The sequence below is a fragment of the Branchiostoma lanceolatum genome, chromosome 6 (genome assembly GCF_035083965.1).
Source record: "Branchiostoma lanceolatum isolate klBraLanc5 chromosome 6, klBraLanc5.hap2, whole genome shotgun sequence".
Taxonomy (NCBI): Eukaryota; Metazoa; Chordata; class Leptocardii; order Amphioxiformes; family Branchiostomatidae; genus Branchiostoma; species Branchiostoma lanceolatum.
This window is the reverse complement of record NC_089727.1, coordinates 911,064-931,374: the sequence shown is the minus strand read 5'-3', so window position 1 is coordinate 931,374 and position 20,311 is coordinate 911,064. Positions and strand designations below refer to the sequence as shown.

Sequence of the window (20,311 nt, the reverse complement as noted above, 5' to 3'; positions counted from 1 at the left end):
CAGCAATTACACTTCCCTATAGAGAAACCAAGTGCGATAACCTTCAGAATTATTATGCAACAGGATAAATTTGGTTCTTCTATAACCCTCTCTTCTCTTGAAGGAAAAGCAAACATCTTGGATTACTGTGTCTAAAGAGCTACCAATTACTGCAGTTCCCTGTTATAGAGACACTAAATTGCCTGCCCTTTGGAGCTGTTACTGAGTAATACTACAGGCCTAATGTGGTGTAGGGAGACACATGAAAATGTTGAACATTAACAACAGTGCAATCAGCTACATGTACTGTAACAAACTGTTAGGCAAGCTAACCATAAAGCCTTTACTGTTTTATTTCATGACTTTGAATGGCAATATTTTGGTGCTACATTTTGATAGCAATTTCACAACATAAACATCATTTTTGGGGGGGGGGGGTCACAAAGTGAAGGGGAGGGCAAAACAGGTGCTTACTAACGTACCTTTACATGTTGCCCTCCCACACTCATCTTACCAAGGAGGTTAAAAATATCTTTTAACCTCTTTGATCTTACCACTGTTTTCTTTTAAGGACACGAACATGTAGCTTAAAGGGAATCCTTCATGAGTTTTTTCTAAAAAAAGCTGTCCTGTACTTTTCCTATCTAAAAGAACACTGAGCTACCCCCCCCCCCCCATATTTCCATATCGAATATGAGGCAGTCTACTGGTGTGAAATGCCTGCTCCCTGCCGTTCACAGCTGCAGCTGCACGGAGATTGGATTGACCATAAATCCTTCCACTTCCTTCACGTCTTCTCACGGCGAGATGCCATGCCGTATATCAGACGAGGCCACATCAACTCATTTCCTCGCTTGTCCAACAATTCAAAGTATAAAAAACAAAAGGGTACACAATAAACTTGAACCTGACTACATTCACTCCGTGATACTGTGTGAACCAAGGCACAGACTTTGTTTTCATGTTGATCTTCTAGTTGAGCCAGGATGTTTTTCTAAAAAAATCCAAAGATCACAATATATATAATGCAACATCGAAATGCAATAAGCATCAAATGTTATAAGATCTCGGTATTCCCAGTACAAACCTTGAAGTCTCAGGGAAATCTTTAAGCAGATCACATGAAAGACATACAGGATATCCTAACACCCCCCCCCCCCGGACTTTTACATGCACGAAACGCAGGCACCGATTTGTAACAGTTTTGGCCAGCCGAGCTGAAAATTGGATAAAGTTTTACTGCGCATGTTAACAACCATCAATACGTGAATGTTCTGGAACACAGGATAACTGTACACATATGTATGGTGACGTCCCCCTCCATCCACCTCAATCTGCAAAGTATGGACAGGAATACATGTCGCTATTTAAACAAAGCCTTCAGAATGTTTGTCACCTCGAAAATGATGGCTCTACTGCCAACGAAACCACGCTGGAATATTCAACGACCTCTTAATGAAACCAATATTACAATTCATTTTCAACTATTGACTTGAAACCATTTCCGCTGCTTTCCTAATCATCACACTAAGAATTATTTCCAGAAACAAATCTATACTTACTCAACACGAACTGTTCATCGAGCATTCGCCAGATCCATACAGCAGAGCCTGCAGACGATTCCCATCCTCGGCTAAAGCCGACCGACCATAGCTTCTCAGGGATTTCTTCTTCAGACCATGCAGACGAATATGCTTCCCAGACAATTTCCGGTCCCCACCAATTCTCCAGAAATCCAGAAATTCAATCAAGATCCACGTCAGGGTAATTTGACCCCTCAGAAAACGGCAGTTGGTGTCTTGAATGGCTGCTTGACTCTCATAGACGCCCCAAAATTCAACTAACCTGCAGCATGCTAATTGCTAAGGTAGAAGTTTTGCACCAAACTTGTACCATTTATAGGGTTCTGCAGCAGGGAGAAGGTTAAGACACACTTCCAGGTAATTTCACACCAGAAGCGACGGCAGGTGGTGGAGGGACGACGTTGGATGACGTTGTCTGCGACCGTCTAGACGGAGCCTGGGCGTTACGCGCTCCGACGAAGATCCAGACTAATTTAACTGGACGACTACACGGAATACGACGACATCAAACCATAATTTTGCGCCATTGTGATGCCCGACCCGTCCGCAGCAGGCCATTTGGTTGGAGGAGTTCCCCGCTTTGCCATGCCAAATCGTACGGCCCCGCCGTCTGTGACCATTTGGTGTGATCGCTTGACTGGTCCACCGATTGGAACCATTTATTCCAACATGGGAGGGAGGGGGGCAGCCAGGAAACTTTCATTTTCAACATGGTGTTCAACTAAGAGCTGGAGGTGTCATTAAAGTGGTCGTAAACAATACAAAATTATTTCCTGCATTCCCTGAAATTTCAATCTATAAAAGTAAAATTTCAGCTTCCTAAAAACTGTGGGTTGGTAGGAAAAGTTGCATCTGACCTTGTGTACCAAGGTATGGACTTCTCCTTGGACTATGTTTTCATGTTGATCTTCTACGACTTCATCAGCATGATTCTTGTAAATCTGAGAACCAACAATTCAAGTTGGTGTGGTTTGCTGAGTTCCACCTTGAAACTATTTTACATTACCGCAAAATGACACAAATGTATGAGTTAAGACAGAAGCATTGCTACATTAACTTTGTACTTCAATGAATTCTCTTTCTGCACTTGACGTCTGCAAAGTCTGCAAAAACTACAGATGAACAGAACTACGTGAAACTAACAGCATCACTGCAAGTGCCATGCCTTAAAACTATGCTACAAGAACTACATCAACTCAGGTAAACCAAACACTAGCACTGCTACTGTGGTGTGTGCAAACTGTGTTCAAACTACAGATGAGCAGAACTACGTGAACCTAACAGCTCTCATCACTGCAGCCGCCATGCCTCCGAGCTATGCTACAATTACATCAACTCAGGTAAACCCAACACTAGCACTGCTACTGTGGTGTGTGCAAACTGTGTTCAAACTACAGATGAGCAGAACTACGTGAAGCTAACAGCATCACTGCAAGTGCCATGCCTCAAAACTATGCTACATCTACACCGACTCAGGTAAACCAAACACTAGCGCTACTGCTGCGATGGGTGCAAACTTTGTTAAAACTGTAGATGAGCAGAACCAACTTCTACTGGTTTACCAGATGAACGTATTTAAGTACATCTACTGCCATGTACCACTACTGATATATTATGTGCAGCGACTACTGATATGCTACTGGTATACCAGATAGACATACAATATAAGCCTGCCTGCTCACGTGCACAGACCAGAAACTGGCCCCTTGCTTTCCAGGTTGATCCTCCAAGAAGTCCTGTAAGCACATGTTAGCACCACTACTGAAATGTAACTGATAAGTATGCTTAAACTACAGAATATATCTACACCAAACGGGATGCACACTTTGCAGTAACTCTCTATATCTCACCAGCACTTTATCCAGAGGAACGGGAGAAACTAATGTGTACCTAACGTGGGGGAACAGAGTCGGGACATAACTCTTGATACAGTCCATAATTTGAAGCCCATCTCGGAGTGCCCTAAGGTCATCTTAATATCTCATAAACTGGGGGAAATAAATTTCCTCCCACATAAACGTCACAGAAATAATTCCACAGGATCAAGATGTACGCACGTTGATGTAAAAACACTGCATGTCAGATCATCCAGTGGTGGTAACATGAGCCGTGCATTCAGACAGGTATGGGCAGAATAATTTCTTAATAAACTATACCCTTCATTGGGATTCCGTGCCAGGCCGGAGCACCATAAGCTGTATATAAAACCCGTCTGCCGTTCAGACCGCCATAACTCTGGCTCAGCTGATCCAATAACGCCGGGGATATTGGATGGCCTGCAGACTAACATAAGGAAACACGTCAGCGGGAAGATTTGTCAAAAATTCGCAAAGTTGTCGCAACCAGGTGCTGCCAGTGAGATACCCGCTTAACAATGTTGAAACAACTTGGGAAAGGTCACCCAAACTACGGGAACTTATTTTTCTCATTTAGAGCTGCAGGAAGGAAACATCTTGTAAATATCACAGAAACTGTCATCTATATTCTTGACTTGCTCCCTACAAGACACAACCCATACAGGATTGATCCTCGAGATACAGACACTTCTACAGATGAGACACTGATCTCTATTAAACACAACATTTTGAACTTTTGCTGACATATGCAGATGGCCCTCAGACTAACATAAGGGAACATGTCGGCACAAAGCTTATATTACGTGATATCGCTTCCGCTGGTGGGGTGTGTGTAACTATCATTCAACAGTCTCAGATGACTACATTTCTGCAACCATCAGGAATATCCACGTCATCTAAATCCATTGATGAATGCCACATGCCCCAAACTCTTCAGTGTGTATTATGTTCTCTATCTAGATTCAATCACTCTACTCCTTTTGCTCTGCCATATAACTTCTGAATCAGTCCCTCACTATCAATGTTTCTTTCCTCCTCAGGGTCCCCTTCCTTAACAGCAAAGCTCCATTCATACATGTATGTCTCTACAGCTATATTCACATGCTGTACATACATTCAGTATGCAACAACATCGACTCCATAATCTTGAAAAGTTTTGACATCGTTCAGAATACAGTTCTCCATGTTTGCTGAATAGATATTAAGTTTCCCAGCAATCATAAGTGTTCGTAACAAGTGGAACATTTCAGCCAGTCAAATTGAAATTCAGCCCATCCTTATGACAGTGACACTTTCAGTATGCATCACAAAGATTTTCACAATTCAAATACTTCAGCGAATGTCAATTAAATCCTACATTCTTCAATCGTGTATATACTCAATATCCAAGTTACCCACGAAGATTGCCTGGTTATACAAGTGGCGCAATTTAGTCTGTTTGACTGCAAATGTCAGCCAGTTATTCTGCCAAGCACTCATAAACTTCTCACTAATGATTCTTCATTCTTCGTCCGCTTCTTTACCAGAAAACCTCCAGGCATGTCTCTAAAGCTACATTCTGCACCAAATCAATTCTTTGTTCTCAGATGTATGCAGATAATTCTGACCTGAAAAACAAAGTCAGGGAGAAAGTCTGTACCCTGGTACACTCAGTTTCAGCGAGTGAACATAGTCAGCTTCAAGCGTTCCTCCCTGAGTCCTTTGCTTCAATTTTGTTCTCTGGCTAAAATTTCACTCAAAAAAGAACCGAGGAAAAAAAATCGGTATGGCTTAACTCTAAATTCACAAGACCGTACCGCAGCATACATCGAGTCTAAAACATCGGCAACATCTGAGAAGATTCAGGTCTGAGATAGCCTGCTGCCATGCATCTGGCTTACCCAGATGGTGGGGGATTCTCGGCCAGCTGGGCGTAAAGCTCGCTATGCCTAAATCTACTGGGGCTCGCAAGATAACATCAAAATGCAAAGGATTACAAGCACACGTGGAAATGCATCAGAGAAATCTACTTAGGTGGACAAATTTACAACATCCCACGGAGGAAGCAAAACTTGTGCTTAGAAAGCTGACTCTGACGGATCATACACTCCACAGAAGGGTCGCAATTAATATTAACTTCGTTATGGAATGAGTCAGCGATCTGTCTCAGCTATGGCGTCCTGCCAACGCCTGCTTTATTCCATTACAGGAGTTCTCAAACGTTTCATCTGGTTGTAAACAGTGTCAGGCTGGCCTAGCTACACAGACAATCAATCAATTGATGGAACTGATTGCAAGGCGAGCACTCATCCTTGCGCAGTTCAAATACAGATCATTAGCGATGGATTAGGCAGGAGTCAATGCGCGATCAATCAATACAATAAGTCAACAACTACAATCAATCAATCAATCAATTGTTGAATCAATCAATACAATCAATCACAACCTACCCACTCACCCTTGTGCAGATCACATGCAGAGCAATGGTAATGACCTCCGCAGGGATCAACACAGAATCGATCAATACCATCAATCACCCACTATAATTGACCAATCAATTGATCAATCAATGGATCAATAATCCATGAGCAGCTGGAGACTCACCCTTGTGCAGATCTCGTGCAGAGCGTTGGCGATGGCTTTGGCGGGCGTGTCACAGCGGAACACATGGCACTTGTGGGTGTGCGTCACTTTGTCTCGCGCCACGTAGGCAAAGTCCCTGCAACAGACGCGAGAGGGAGGGAAACTCATTAAGGCGGACGGAACACTCGTTTGGGCGCCGAGCGCTGCGTGACGGCGAATACTAACGGGCCTTAATCACGGACCAGGTGCAAAAGAAATGTCCGCCTCTCGTGATAAATTTCCCCGCGAAGCGTCACAGCTATTTAATTTGTCTGGTTGGAGACGTAGAGAGGAAATTTCGGTGCCTCCGGGAGACGGCTTCATAACCTATGAATCATCCTGCCCCGCTGAATGAGCCGGTTTAGCGAAACGGCCGCTTACATTGATTTTAGTGTGCCATTAGGGCCATGATTGGGTACCTGGGTGGGGCATGTATCACACAGGTACGATGAGCGACGAACAGCTAAATTTGAAGTATGGATGAAATTACTGTACAAGTTCATGAAGGCTGTTCCAAGAAAACAACTCAGGGGGGGGGGGTGATGGTAGAGGCCTTGGGGAGAGAATTTCAACCCAGCCTTTTTATTTCATCTTGTCTGCTTGCTGAATTTTTATCCCAGAATGTCTAAGAACCAAAAAAAAGAATTGGTGTAGCCTTGAAGTATGGATGGAGAAGGCTGTTCCATGAAAAAAAACTGACAGGGGTGGGGTGGTGGTAGGGCGTTTAGGAGGAAAAAATTTGTATTTTTATTTATCAGATGAAGACCATACATAATGGTTGGCAGTGAGAGGCTCTTGGAAAAAAAAAATTGTCCACAAATTTTTGATCACCAAAATTAATAATCATTTTTGTTTTACTTTGTCCCCATCAGAAAGTGGCATCTTCTGCCAGCTTCAGACTTTGTTAGAACTGAGGACTGACAAGGACTTTCCTTCCTGATTTCCAGAACTATCAAGTTTTGAAGGCCAATTCCAGCATAATTCACCAGAGAACATCAATATGGAGTATCATACACTATCCTTTTTTATTGCACTATTGAACCAAGATTGGTGCAGTCAGTGCAGTATATCTGCAATAAGAAATGTACTGCAAATTTACTGTTCCAACTAATGACAGGAATATTTCATCGAAAATGCCATCAGACTATCATCCTAAGTTATAACGTACATGTAGTACTGCTATCCCCTGACAAAATAGGGTAGTGCAGCCGTGCCTAAATGCACAGATTGGAACCAGTGAATCTGCATGCCGTGCACATATCAATCAGGCAGGTTATTGTTTATTGTGCAACGTTTGTTGACTACGTATGAATCTTACAGAGCCAGACTGAAGAATGGCAGTTGTCTGCTCTGTTTCTTATGCACAATTGACAAAATATCGCTCTAAGACTTGCAGATTGAAGTACTGTGATGTTAATCATAAGATGCATGATGATAGTACAGGTTGGAGTTACTGTAAAACATGCAGTTCCGTCAAACGTACACAATTAGAACATGAGTCATCGATCCGAGACACAGGCAAGTTGCACATTCCAGCACATTTTCTAAAATCACAGACGTTGCTGTCAACTTACTTTTGGAATTTTGATATCAAGAAACAAGCTCATCAAAAAGCAATGTCAGAAGACGCCATGAAAAATGCTTCTCTGTGTACATGTATATGCTTCGTTGTCAGTCTGAGTCTCCCTTACATTTTTACCAATGTGACAATGAAAAATAAAAGTTACAAATAAGTGATTCCTTGGGTTGATGAAGGTTAGACATCCAAGTAATAAGATACGCCAAAAATAGTTACTCAAGCAATTGGATAAAATTGTGAAACAGTCACAGACGTTTTAGACAGCATCCGCTATCTTTCTTCAGTGACTAAAGAAAGATCTGGTAGAACTAGGTTCCTTGGGTTGTCGGCCTAATGTAAATCATAGAGTTAATCTTGAAGAAAATCTTATCAAGGAGGTTAAAAAATCCTCCTTAATCTTATCTTACAAAAATGTGCAGGACCTGCCGAACTTGCCTGTCCCTTCTCTACTATATGTAACTGTTGGTCTAAACCACTAGACAGTCAATAGGTCAAATGTAGTAGGTAGAGTTCGTGCATCTGTCCAACACGTAACTGTTAGTTTACAACACATGATGGTCTATATTGTAGTAAATAGAGTTCATGCATTTCTCATACACGTAGCTGTTAGTTCAAACCACATGGTGGTCTATAATGTAGTAAGAAGAGTTCATGCTTCAACTGTTAGCTTACCCCAAGAAACAGTGTATAAGGTACATGTAGTAGGTAGAGTTCATGCATCTCTCCTACATCTGTTAGTTTAAGCCACATACTCTATAGTTTAGCAAGGAGATTTCATGCTTTAAGACTAGTGTTAGTTTGACACACGAGACAGTCTATAAAAAAAAGTTAAGATAAATGTAGTTCATGCATCTCTCCTACACATAACTCTTAGTTTACCCCACAATACAGTCACTGTGGTAAGTTAGAGTTCATGCATCACGTTAGTTTACCCCACAACACAGTCTATAGGTAACATGTAGTAAGTTAGAGATGATGCGTTACCTTTCTCTGCACAGATAGGGTGCGACAAAGAGACAGATTGAGAGAGCATCTCTTAGTGACGCCAAGCAAGACCGAGGGAACAAACATGAACACAGGAGTCGGACAGCAAAGAATCAACACCATGGTTTCAACTGTGTCGTTAGGTGTGTACAACTACGTTAGCAACCATCGTCAAGGGCAACGGCGTAACGGGCAAGGTTTGAAGTCATGTTGTTGTCATGGCAACACTTAGAAGTAGGTTACACATTCTGGTGATAAGATACAGCAAATAGCATTTACTCAATCAAATGGATAAAGTTTTTTTCCAGGTGCTTGAGTAACTGTTATTTTGCATGTCAACACTTGTTGGTGTATCAGAATCTATTGCTATTTTTTCCACGTTTCTGTCAGGTTTTTGAATAGTAACGATTCATGTCACAGGCCAGTCCAATGGAGTAAGGATGTTACGGTACTGTATGTCATTTTGTGTTGGAGGCGGATCCCGGTTTCATTTCAGCCTATCACTATCTCGTACTGGGTTTTTGTGAAGTTGATTTTGAAGCTTTGTTCACAGGGCCTCCTTCTAGCACTGCTCCCCTAAAGTACTTAAACCCATTGCTGTCTGAAACTACACTTTCCATCTCAGCATTGAAAAGGGGAAAAAGCAGTGCTGCAAAACAGGCTTGAGGAACATGCTTTGAGGTGAATATTTTGTCAGTACATGTAATACTAATCATTCAGTCTATTAACTTAAAACTTAAAGTAAATAGTTGCAGTTTTTACGCCAAAAATAGTTACTCAAGCAACTGGATAACGCAAGTCGTATCCAGTTGCAGTTTTTCCAGTTGCAGTTAAAGATGCAGTTTTTCTTTCTTGGCATGATCCAGTCCTGATCAACATGAGTCTTAACTGATTGTGTGATATGAATTTGGCAAGATCAGAACAACCACTGTCAATTTTGACAAAATATCTTTTTTCCATGGTTACCACAAGTAGATCAGTGACGATCATGGAGTTACATGAGATGTACACGTGGCGAACTTGACTTCAAACCTTGCTTGTGAGGTGTACTTGATGTTGTAGGTGTTCTGAAGGTGTAGGGCGAAAGACTTACAATTTCTTGGCACAAGTAATCCGACAGTACTACCGTACACTGCTATGGGCAACACACACATAGTCTTGATGAGGCATTGTGGAATTAGTAGACTGACTGAGGCAAGGCACTATTAACGTCAGGTGCAAACATAACAGTTGGGCACGGCCACTTTCATAGTACAAATTTTTTGGTTGTATGCGTTTTCTATTTTTGTACAACTCTTTGGGGGCCATACAATTATTCTTTTTTGTCATACAATTTCTTTTTTTGTTGTACACTTTATCTTTTGTTGCACAATTATTTTTTTGTTGTCGTATAATTCACTTTTTGTTGCACAATCATTTTTTTGCTGTACAATTCTCATTTGGTTGTGCAATTCTTTTTTTTTGTCCTACAATCATTCTTTTGGTTGTACAAGTCTTTTCGGTCGTACAATTTTTTGTTGTACAATTCTTTTTCTCACACAATTTTTCAATCTTTTATTGTCAAATGATTTTAAGCGAGTCTATGGGACTATCACCCATTGACAATGACCCCTATTTCGTCACAAGACAGGTAAATTTTGTATGACACATCCACCATTTTCCCAAGAGCGACCTCCTCACCTCACCTGTGGCAAATATATCGTACAACGAAGGTGACCATGCCCTAACCAATCACAACGAAGAATGTTAGGTCTGCAATTGGCTGCTAACTTTTCCCCTTTCCTTGGGGAGGGCATGCCTTTATATCATATATGAGAGAGCAAGCAACTACAAAAGTCAAGGCAGAACGGGTCTTCCAATTGCAGAATGCCTCAACAATGGATGGCTTAATCCTTCACAACACCGAGCGGACGCAGGCAGGGCATGCGAGCCACAGGGCAGGCATTGTGGCTACTGGAGCCGAGGAACATACATGGCGGCAAGCAGCACACAGAAGACAAGCAAGGCTTAACGCTGCAGAAATGAACAGTCAGGAGATATAGTTGGAAGCAGGAGAAACATTAAAGAAATTATTGTACATAGGAACTGCTGAAGGTAAGCAGGTAAACAGCTTGGCTAAAAGGCATGAGCATTGGTAAAAATACAAAATTGATATTATCAAGAACATTTGTCTTCCAGAAAAGTTTTTATTCATTGTCATTTAGAACAGTTTGACCTCCGTGGTGAATGGAAAAATGGAACCTATTTCAACACATCTTAAAAAATTTGTAATACATATTGTCTGAAATCACTATAATTCCTGTCTTTTAGAAAATAAGAATTTCAGTCATTCCACCATCAACAGCCAAACAGCAGTTGTTAAATGCAAAGAACTTTCCTTCCCCCCCCATACACTTCATACAACCTAGAGTATTATGATACTGATCATGAAGTTTGCAAAGATTTAACATATACATAGAGATTCTCAAAATTTCTTTGCAATTTTCTGTGTGTTTGAAATTTTCTTTTTTTACATTTTTAGTTACTTATTCTGGAAACTCAAGATGCTACACAAGACTGTTCCACAGAGGAGGTCTGACTATAATGAGTGATAAGACGTCATCAGGAAAATGCAGCAATATTAAGAACAAAGACAAAGCAGTTTCAGAACGTGTGACTAAGTAAGAAGGTGAAGAAGCATAGTAGTACGGGACAGGGGAGGGGCGGGGCATGCACGGTTGCTAGGATACATACCTGCCGTTGTCGCGCCCCACGCCCCAAACCCTGATCTGAGGGATGGGCTGGATGTGGAGGACCTTCCTGTCTGTCGGGTCAAGGAGTTTCAGGTCTTCTCCTTCAAGAACCATGAACATGTCCTTACCCTGAAACAAGACGTAAGATGTAAGACGTTTTGTTAGAATTAAGATGTTTTGTGGGACTTAATTAAGGTCCAGCAGTTTCAAGTACCCTGGAACATCAAAGGTGTTGGTAAGTATTAAGACATTCTGTAAGACTTAAGGTCATGGAGTCTTCTTCTAGCACCATGAACAATATTATCCTAACCCGGCACAAAGGTGTAAGTAAGACCTAACATGTTTTGAAGGACTTATATGTATGATGCTTTGCAAGATTGAAGGCCTGAGTGAGTGCAAAACTTAAGAAGATGTTTGAATATTTAAGACTGAAGGAGCTTTTTAAGACTTAAGGTTGCCTGTAAGACCTTGAGTCTAATTTTCTCATTGCATTGACAGTTACAGTTTATCCTTTTGATTGTTAAGTTGATCTTGCTTCAGAAATTGGCGAGTCTAAAATGAAAAAGTATACTGTATTTCCTGGGGCCTCTGCTGTATATATTTGGGCCCATTGGGCTTAGCACCAGTAACAACAAAACACATATTTGTATACACTGAAGCAGTTTGGGTACAACAATCTAGTATGTAGATTTGCATGCCTTTTACTCACTTCTTTGTAATGGTTGAAACATATGAATCGACAGGTGTCTAATACAGAAAACATGTAATTCCCCTTACCTCCCCCCAGATGCCTGCAGTGTCCCTGATGTCAGTTTTCCTGTAGGACAGCTGTCTGATGCAGTTGTTCACCGCCATGCTACTTCTGCCGGGCGCCAGGTCCTCTTCTGCCATCTCCACCCAGCCTAGCGACCGCACCGCGTAGCACTGGAACGGTACAAGGATGAAAATCATCACTACAACATGTCCGGAACAGAAGATACAAAATATTGTTCTGCTGCAGTACCATAGAATGCAGCTAGAATACGTTGATGAAAGTTAGACATCCAGGTAGTAAGATACGCCAAAAAATAATTACTCAAGCAACTGGATAAAGTAATTATTTTTTGGCGAATGCAGCTAGAAGTCCCCAGAATTTTTTATGCACCTCCAGCCAGCTTAGCAACCGAACAGCATAGCACTGGAACAAACAAACAAATAAACAGCTCTGAATCAGAACAAGCTAACCCTCTAACGTTATAGCACTCATCTGGAACAGTTCAGGGGAAAACATGACTACATCATATCCTGAACAGAAGAAAAATTGTTTTGCTGCAGTACCACAGAATGCAGCTAGGAGTCCCTAGATGTCTTCTGTCATCACCACTCAACCAGAAACTACAGCACTACAATTTCAGTTCAAAATGTCAGTATTTCAGAACAAAACCTACAAAATAAGTTTCAGTAACAAAAACTAGAATATGTTTTGATATGCCACAAAGTATTATGATGACTGGAACAGTTCAGAAAACAAAAATCATACATATTTTTGCTATGCATGGTACCATGCCTCATCTTGCATATGAACAGACATGCTCGGTCACATTAAATACAGGAGGAGTTGAAGGTGTACCTTTTTGTCGCCCCCAGTCCTGGTCTCCTCTTCCTCTTCTGGTGGTTTTCTCACACTGTCGCTTCTGCAGATGGAGACAAAAATTCGTCCCCTATCAAACAAGCTAAGTGACTACTAAGGGCAGTTTGCCAAAAGCATACTGTCTGCCATTATGGCATGATCTGCTAGGGGTCTCTTTTGCCTTGCTGGGTGCGTATGATATAGGAGTAACCGCTTTGACTCAGTGGATCTTTTAATAACCTGCCTTTTGGTATAGGTAAAGGCATTGACACAAGTGTAAGTGTGGTACCTGTAAACATTTATCACAGATATCTAAACATTTTTAATCACCAAAACTAAATGTACGACACAATACAATAATCAATACATAATATATTCATCCTTAGCTAAAAAAAAATCAGCATGCACATCACAATACTATGTGGTGTGTTCATTCCAGGTTTTTTTAAAGAATCTTTTCCATTGATTTCCGCCAGTCTACATGCTGTAGAGACAGTGGAAGAGGAAAAATCCCGATTTTTCCATAATGGGTTCTGTGATGAGAGAGAGAGTGGGTCCTGTGATGTTAGATGTGAGGACTGGAGGAGGAGGGTGGTGTCCATCCGTGACACTCTCACGACAAGATGAGATGATAATAATGAGATGTGAGGAGAGCAGTTATCTTTATTTGTGTGTTAACCTGTAACATGCGGTGGTCTGATATACCGTCACTAAGAATAAGATACACTACACAGAATAGGGCAGAAACTGCCTTGTTTCTTCATATTGACACCTAGTCCATCCCTCTAACAGACTGATGAAAATTCCGCCTCGGTGTGAAGATTTCCAAGGCATCCATCATTTGTGCTAAATGTCAGCCTCGACTTTCTCCCAATTTATCATTGATAGGAAAATAATGGAAATCCCGTAAAATCAATAAAAACCATTACGCTCCAGAAAAGAACTTCCATCACGACTGGTTGGGGCCCAAATGGTCGTGTCGGAACATGGGAGGGGTGAAGGGTTGAGAATGGAGGGGTGAAAGGTCAGAAGGGAGGGGTGACGGGTCGAGAGAGGGAAGGGTCGAGAGGGGGGACGGTCGGGACTAGCCTTGTCCAATAACGCTGCACCATCACAGTAGATATGGATCTTAAGTCATGTTGATCTTCAAGGCCAGCTTTGTTTTTCTTTGACACTTTATTGAAAATCCAATTATTTAGTGGTGTTCCCAAGGGCTAAGTCTGAAAACCAGCCAGTTAACTTATAGTGGCTCGAAGCATAGCTCATAATTATGCGTGTTTGTCTCATGAAGGGATCAGAAAAGCCTGCCAAGGACACATTAACATGCAGGAGTCGCTCCCCGATGCAGCAGAAATTAAGATCCATATCCACTCTGATGGTGCGGCGCAATCGGACGATCCATGTCCCGGTGTTTGCCGCTGCTTCGGGGCAAAAATTAAAGTTCTAAAACAACCGGATTAATGGGTCCCATTACGATGATGAAATTCAGGAATTAGCAAAAACAAGCCTTGGCACCTTCGGGCTTTCTTGTGAGGCCACACCAATCTCATCTGTTGGTTGGTTCTAGAACAAAAAAACTGAACTGAAAGATTAACAAAAAACAAAACTTCGGGTGGGGGGGGGGTTGCAGGGGGAAGTTTGTACTACAGTATACCTTTGTGCACACAGTTCCATGGAGTGAATGTCAGATTTCCCACTTTTCATGATGTCCAGGCGATTGGTTTCCTCCTAGCTTCTGTTTTCATATTAACCTCTAAGGACCTGTCCCTGGTGCTGAATGAATAGTAACTGTCCCTGGTGCTGAATGAAGAGTGACTGTGCATGACAGCAGCCTTCCGTACTAAATTGTCTTCCTTACCACTATTTTCATCTTGACCTCTTGCTGATTTTAATTCTGAATGTTTGAGAACCACAAAAAGAATTGTGGCGGCCAGCCTTACATGCATGTTCAGAATAAGAATAGGGCGCTGTGACCCGCAGGTCGGGGACACGACTGTTTGCAGCGCTGCATTGATGGGAGCGGGAGGTGACTCACTGGCGTTTTCACATTCACTGGGGATAAATCAGTTAACCAGATCTGTGGGGTACAAGTTGTACACAGGGATGGATGGGAACGAGGGTGAGTAGTCCTGCTGTGTGCCGTGGCAATGTAGGGCTACATTCAGATATTTTGGTGGTTGACTCAGACTACAAAGGATAATAGTAGTAGTAGTAGTGATAATGGTAGTAGTAGTGATAGTAGGCTCTAGATATTGACACAGAGCACTGGGAGGACCTTGCAAGTGACCGTTCTAGGTGGAGATGCACATTGTCCAGACAGCTCAAATCAGGAAAAGCCAGACTGATGCACAGCACAGAAGAATTTTGTGATTTTTGTGGCAGAGACTGCCATTCTCGTATAGGGCTGGTTAGCCATAGTCGACGCTGTAGGGCTGTTGTGAATTAGGATATTACCAAGGTCAATACTGACCGACGGAGGCCATATATATATATATAGTGATAATGGTGAACTAGAGGATTAGCACGTAAATGGGAGGAGAAAGGCTGTCCATCGGTACAAACAGTTTTAAAGCAATACCAATCTACATTTGTATTTCCTCTGTTCCCTGACATTTTGAAGCAAAAGTCGGTGTGGCCTAAACCCTCTGGCAGTACACGGGTCGGTCCATCACTTCTTCATCACAGATGAGAAGATGCCCAATTATCGGTGCCATGCTGATATGAAAACTGCATCTATCCACGGCTCTAATGTTCTGTTGGAGTTTATCAAATCCAAGACACGAGAAATGGAATTGCCGTGGCCTATAAAGACCTGTCTTTCTGCTTCCCCGGTAAACTTGAGCAACGATCACTTCCTGCTTGGAGCATTCCGAGCGTGTTCTGCACAAGGCCGATAGGAATCCCAGGCATCGCTTGATCTGCGGAACTTTGCATTTAGATACGAATTACTCGTTCCCGGGAGCAGCGCCGTCAGAGATAACATGCAAATCCAGGGTCGAGATGGAAACATTCAGTACAGGGCACGCTCATATCACTGTGGTCACGGTCAACAGACATTTGTCTAAATGTTTTGAAGTGATGTTACGAATTATTTGAGTCAGTATTTGCTTTCAACTGCAAAAGTTAGCCTACATTTTCTACAATGTAATGTAATGAATAGAATTTATTTATTTTGTTGGTTTAGACCAATTTAGATGCCATTAATTTACTTTAACATATAATTTCTTGGTTTAACCAATGATTTGACATTTTTGCTTATTTATTTTCTATTCATTATCAATTGGTTTGACTGTTCAACACACACAGCCAGGGCTGTCCTACTAGCCTGTGGCTATTACAAAGGGCTAGCCCTGCTGACAAAGACAAGACAGTCCAATGGAATTTTTGATTTTTACTACCCTTGATGACAAACATACTTTTACTCTTTAAGCTTTTTTGGCCCTTGATGACATAGTTCCTACTTTTAATGTATTTCCTTCTGTTGGTTCTTGTACATTTTTAGGTAAAAGTAAAACGAGAAGTCAAGATTATTAACGCAGGACTGGAGAGAATACTTAGGTCTGATGAAATTCACTCCCTGAAACTGTGGGTATCAAGGTACAAATTTTCCTCTCTGGAATAGTCTGTTTCAAAATTTTATCCAGTTGCTTGAGCAATTCTTTGGCAAAACTTTCCTCTCTATTTTCAAGTCAATCTTACGGGGAGGCAAAAACCAACAAGCAACAAACTACATTGGAGTGGCCCTAATCTCCCGATGACGTCATTCTTCGATAATATCTCAGAACATCATGTGAAGCAATATTATAATTTCTTGGCTAAGAATCAAGATTATCAATAGAGAACTTAATTCTGATGACATTCCCTCCCTGAAACTGTGTGTACCCAGGTACCAACTTTCCTCTCTATTTTAGTCAATCTTCCGATTAGGCATTACATTAAAAACCAGGAAGCACAAAACTATATTGGAGTGGCCCTACTCTCTTTCATGATATCTTTGCCTTAAGACTAAATAGATAAATATCTCTGCATGTGAAGTAATTTCTGCCGACTCTATCAGCCGAGATGCAGATCACCTCCTCTGCATGGAACATTGAGATCTTATCGCTCGTTACACAAACGACTTGACGAACCTCAATCAACCAATTTCCAGATACGGCCTGCGTGCAATTGATGAGGAATGCAGTTCACAAATGGGCAGTGTCCCTCCGGACATCTGACCCGCACATTACAGCAGAAGTGCAGCGCTGGAGGGACCACGATAAAACACTCCCCAATCAAACTTAATCTGACCCTCACCAAGAAGTTTTCTTCTACCAAATTAGTAGAAGGGAGAAGTTGGAATCTAAATTGGTTTTAAAAGAATTTGCATCCTATGTGAGGGAGAGTGTGTGTGTGTGTGTGCATGTGTGTATGTGAATGCTTACCTGAGAGTTTTACTAGCCAGTGTGAGCGTGTGTGTGTGTGAGCATGTGTGTGTGAGAGTGTGTGTAATATGTGTGAGAGAGAGTGTGTGTGAGCTTGTGTGTGTGTATGTGAGTGCTTACCTGAGAGTTTTACTAGCCAGTGTGAGCGTGTGTGTGTGTGAGCATGTGTGTGTGTGAGCGTGTGTGCATGTGTGAGAGAGAGTGTGTGTGAGCTTGTGTGTGTGTATGTGAGTGTCTGTGTGTGTGTGAGAGCTTACCTGAGAGTTTTACTAGCCAGTGTGAGCGTTGCCTTCTGGAACTCCTGCAGACTGGAGTCCTGGTCGGGGGTGGAGGCAGCAGGCTCCTTCTCAAGCTGGGAACAATTCAAAAACATAGTTGAATAAAGCTGATTCCCCAAACATAGATTGGGGAGGGGAATCACATTCAGGACACAACAACAAGACTGTATCATTAGTTAGATCTACAACTAGCTTTCTTCAGTCATTTCATAACTCTTTGGAAATAGAAAAAGATAGAAACATTGAAGATTCAAGCTTGATACCTCTGATTCAATAAAAGTTGCTATAACAGCTAACAAGTCGTGTGTTCTTCATTTAAATTGAAGTAATAAAAGATTCCTTATTCTCTACGTCACCTGCAGTCCAAGACTTCAACCTCACCTGTACATTTCTTCCTTCCTCCCTCCTTACTTACGTAAACAAAAGCATCAAAGAAACAAAGCAAGAAGCAAACACACCTGTTCCTCCTCCTCCTTCCTGTCCGTGCGTGGCTTGAGGTCGTCCTCGGAGGGTGGGGGAGGGGGGTCCCACTGCGTGGTGCCGGTGGGGATGTGCCAGTAGAAGGAGATGCCCTCCGTCTCCGTCACCTTTTCCCAGCCGGGCGGGAGTTTGGGGGACGGCTGGTTCTCCCCGAGTCCGGAGTCTTCTGCCTCGGCGTGGGGGGACGACTGGGCAGACTCGGGCCTGGGGGGGGACGGAAACGGTCTTAGCATCTCTTAAACCATGTACCAAAACACAGCTTATTATACATGTACACAACATACACTCTGTGTGGGGGGACGACAGCTGGGCAGACTCGGGCCTGGGGGGGCAGAAACGGTCTCGTCATTTCTCATAGTCTCTCAGAGCAAAAAACATCAAGAGATGTACATACACATGTAGTACATGTATGTCAAAACATATCATTAAAACCTTAGCTCTGTAAATCATAGTGTTGGAGGAGGATATCTGGGAAGACTCTGACCTGGGGAGAACAGAAATGGTCTTGGCATCTCTCAAACCGTACCGAAACACAGCTTCTCATACCCCCAAAAATACTGTAGAAAGATACATCACTAAAACCTTAGCTCTGTTATTGATCCTGAAGAAGGCAACAGTGGTCGTCGCAAATTCGACCTGTGTATACCTTAGTGTTGGAAGAAAGTTTAGCATTGCATTATTCTGTAAAAGAACAGTGTTGGTGGAGGATCCTCTTCCCTCATGACCTCAATGAAAAGCGGCCTGCGTGCCGATTTGAGCTTATCATGAATAAACAAAGGTTCAAACAAACAATATCTGGGAAGACTATGACCTGGGGAGAACAAAAATGGTCTTGGCAACTCTCAAACCAAAACACAGCTTATCATACCCCCAAAAATGCTGTAGAAAGATACATCACTAAACCCTTAGCTCTGTAAATCACAGTTTTAGTGGTGGATATCTGGGAAGACTCAGGCCTGGGATGACAGAAATGATCTTAGCATCTCTTAAACCAAAACACAGCAGCTGCTTATCATATACACAGAAATTGTCTGTAGAATTGTCTGGAAAGATACATAGCTAAACCCCTAGCTCTGTAAATCAGTGCTCGGTGAGGATATCTGGGCAGACTCAGGCCTGCGAAGGAGAGAAATCGTCTAGTTATGTTTACGATGTCACTCCAAGCAAACTCTTGCGTGTTGTGCAGAATGTATGCATCTGGCAACAACAGAACATGCCTGAAGACTAGAGATATGGTGATACCAATTATGGTGATACCAAATTCCTACAATCTAATATGATCACTAATGTTATATGGCATTCTGATTGATTTTCCAAAATATCTATACAACAGGCAATTACATCATGATTTCTGTTTCTGATGCACACACTGATGAGAAATATAGTCATTTCATCTTTCTGTTAGGAAATTTACCAGCCGAAACATTCTGTATTCACCCATTTGCAAAATGCATGAAATGATAGTTCGTCCCATTCAAAGTAATCAATTCAGATTTTCTCCCTACTTAGTTATATGAACGCATAAAATCATCTCAACGTGATCTACATTCATTACCTCAATTCAAAGGGAATACAATAGTCCAAAGCCTACAGTAAACTGAATGATGGTTCCAATGTTATATCATATACAAAAACACCATTCTGTAACTGAATGCTACTATGACATATTTGTAATAACATGCCTGTGTTAGGATATATGAATATGGATTAATTACTACTTAGTATAATTTTTATGCATTTATTAGGACTTAAACTGTGTAAACTGAGAGAATCTCTGTTATATTTTGCCTGACCCTTACCTCTTCTCTTGTGACCTCAGGCTGATTTTTGTTTTCCATGAAAGGCTCAAACAAACAATTACACAGATTTCTATACATCACAGCGACAGATGTGACACAACTTACCTCTTCTCGAGCCATAGGCGCCCAACATCCTTCATAAGTAGGGCTGGGTTCCCACTTACATTTCCTACCCGTTGCTACAAGCTTTAAGTTTAACCTGAACTCACAATCACATCTCGCATGCGAAGAACCTACTAACTGTGTGTCTGCATGCACACATGGATCATGTCTGCGCCCAGACTGTCCCAGTCCTGATTAATTTTACTGCTGATATCTCTGTGCGTTTATATCTGGGTGTGTCTCTGTGCCCGAGTCAAATCACATCATCTCAAACATACGCACAATCACCGCCAGTCAGATAAGGG

General features: G+C 41.9%; 1 protein-coding gene across 1 annotated transcript in view; it reads right to left on the bottom strand.

Annotated features, from left to right (window-relative positions):
- LOC136436081 (amyloid beta precursor protein binding family B member 2-like) overlaps positions 1 to 20,311 on the bottom strand; it is a 131,379-nt gene that overhangs the window by 41,503 nt on the left and 69,565 nt on the right. Inside the window, exons 5-11 of the mRNA XM_066429792.1 lie at positions 18,084 to 18,309; positions 17,605 to 17,699; positions 12,924 to 12,987; positions 12,092 to 12,238; positions 11,316 to 11,443; positions 8,583 to 8,633; positions 6,002 to 6,116 (exon numbers count right to left, since the gene is read on the bottom strand). Coding sequence (XP_066285889.1) covers positions 6,002 to 6,116; positions 8,583 to 8,633; positions 11,316 to 11,443; positions 12,092 to 12,238; positions 12,924 to 12,987; positions 17,605 to 17,699; positions 18,084 to 18,309 — 826 coding nt within the window. The remainder of the gene's footprint in view (positions 1 to 6,001; positions 6,117 to 8,582; positions 8,634 to 11,315; positions 11,444 to 12,091; positions 12,239 to 12,923; positions 12,988 to 17,604; positions 17,700 to 18,083; positions 18,310 to 20,311) is intronic.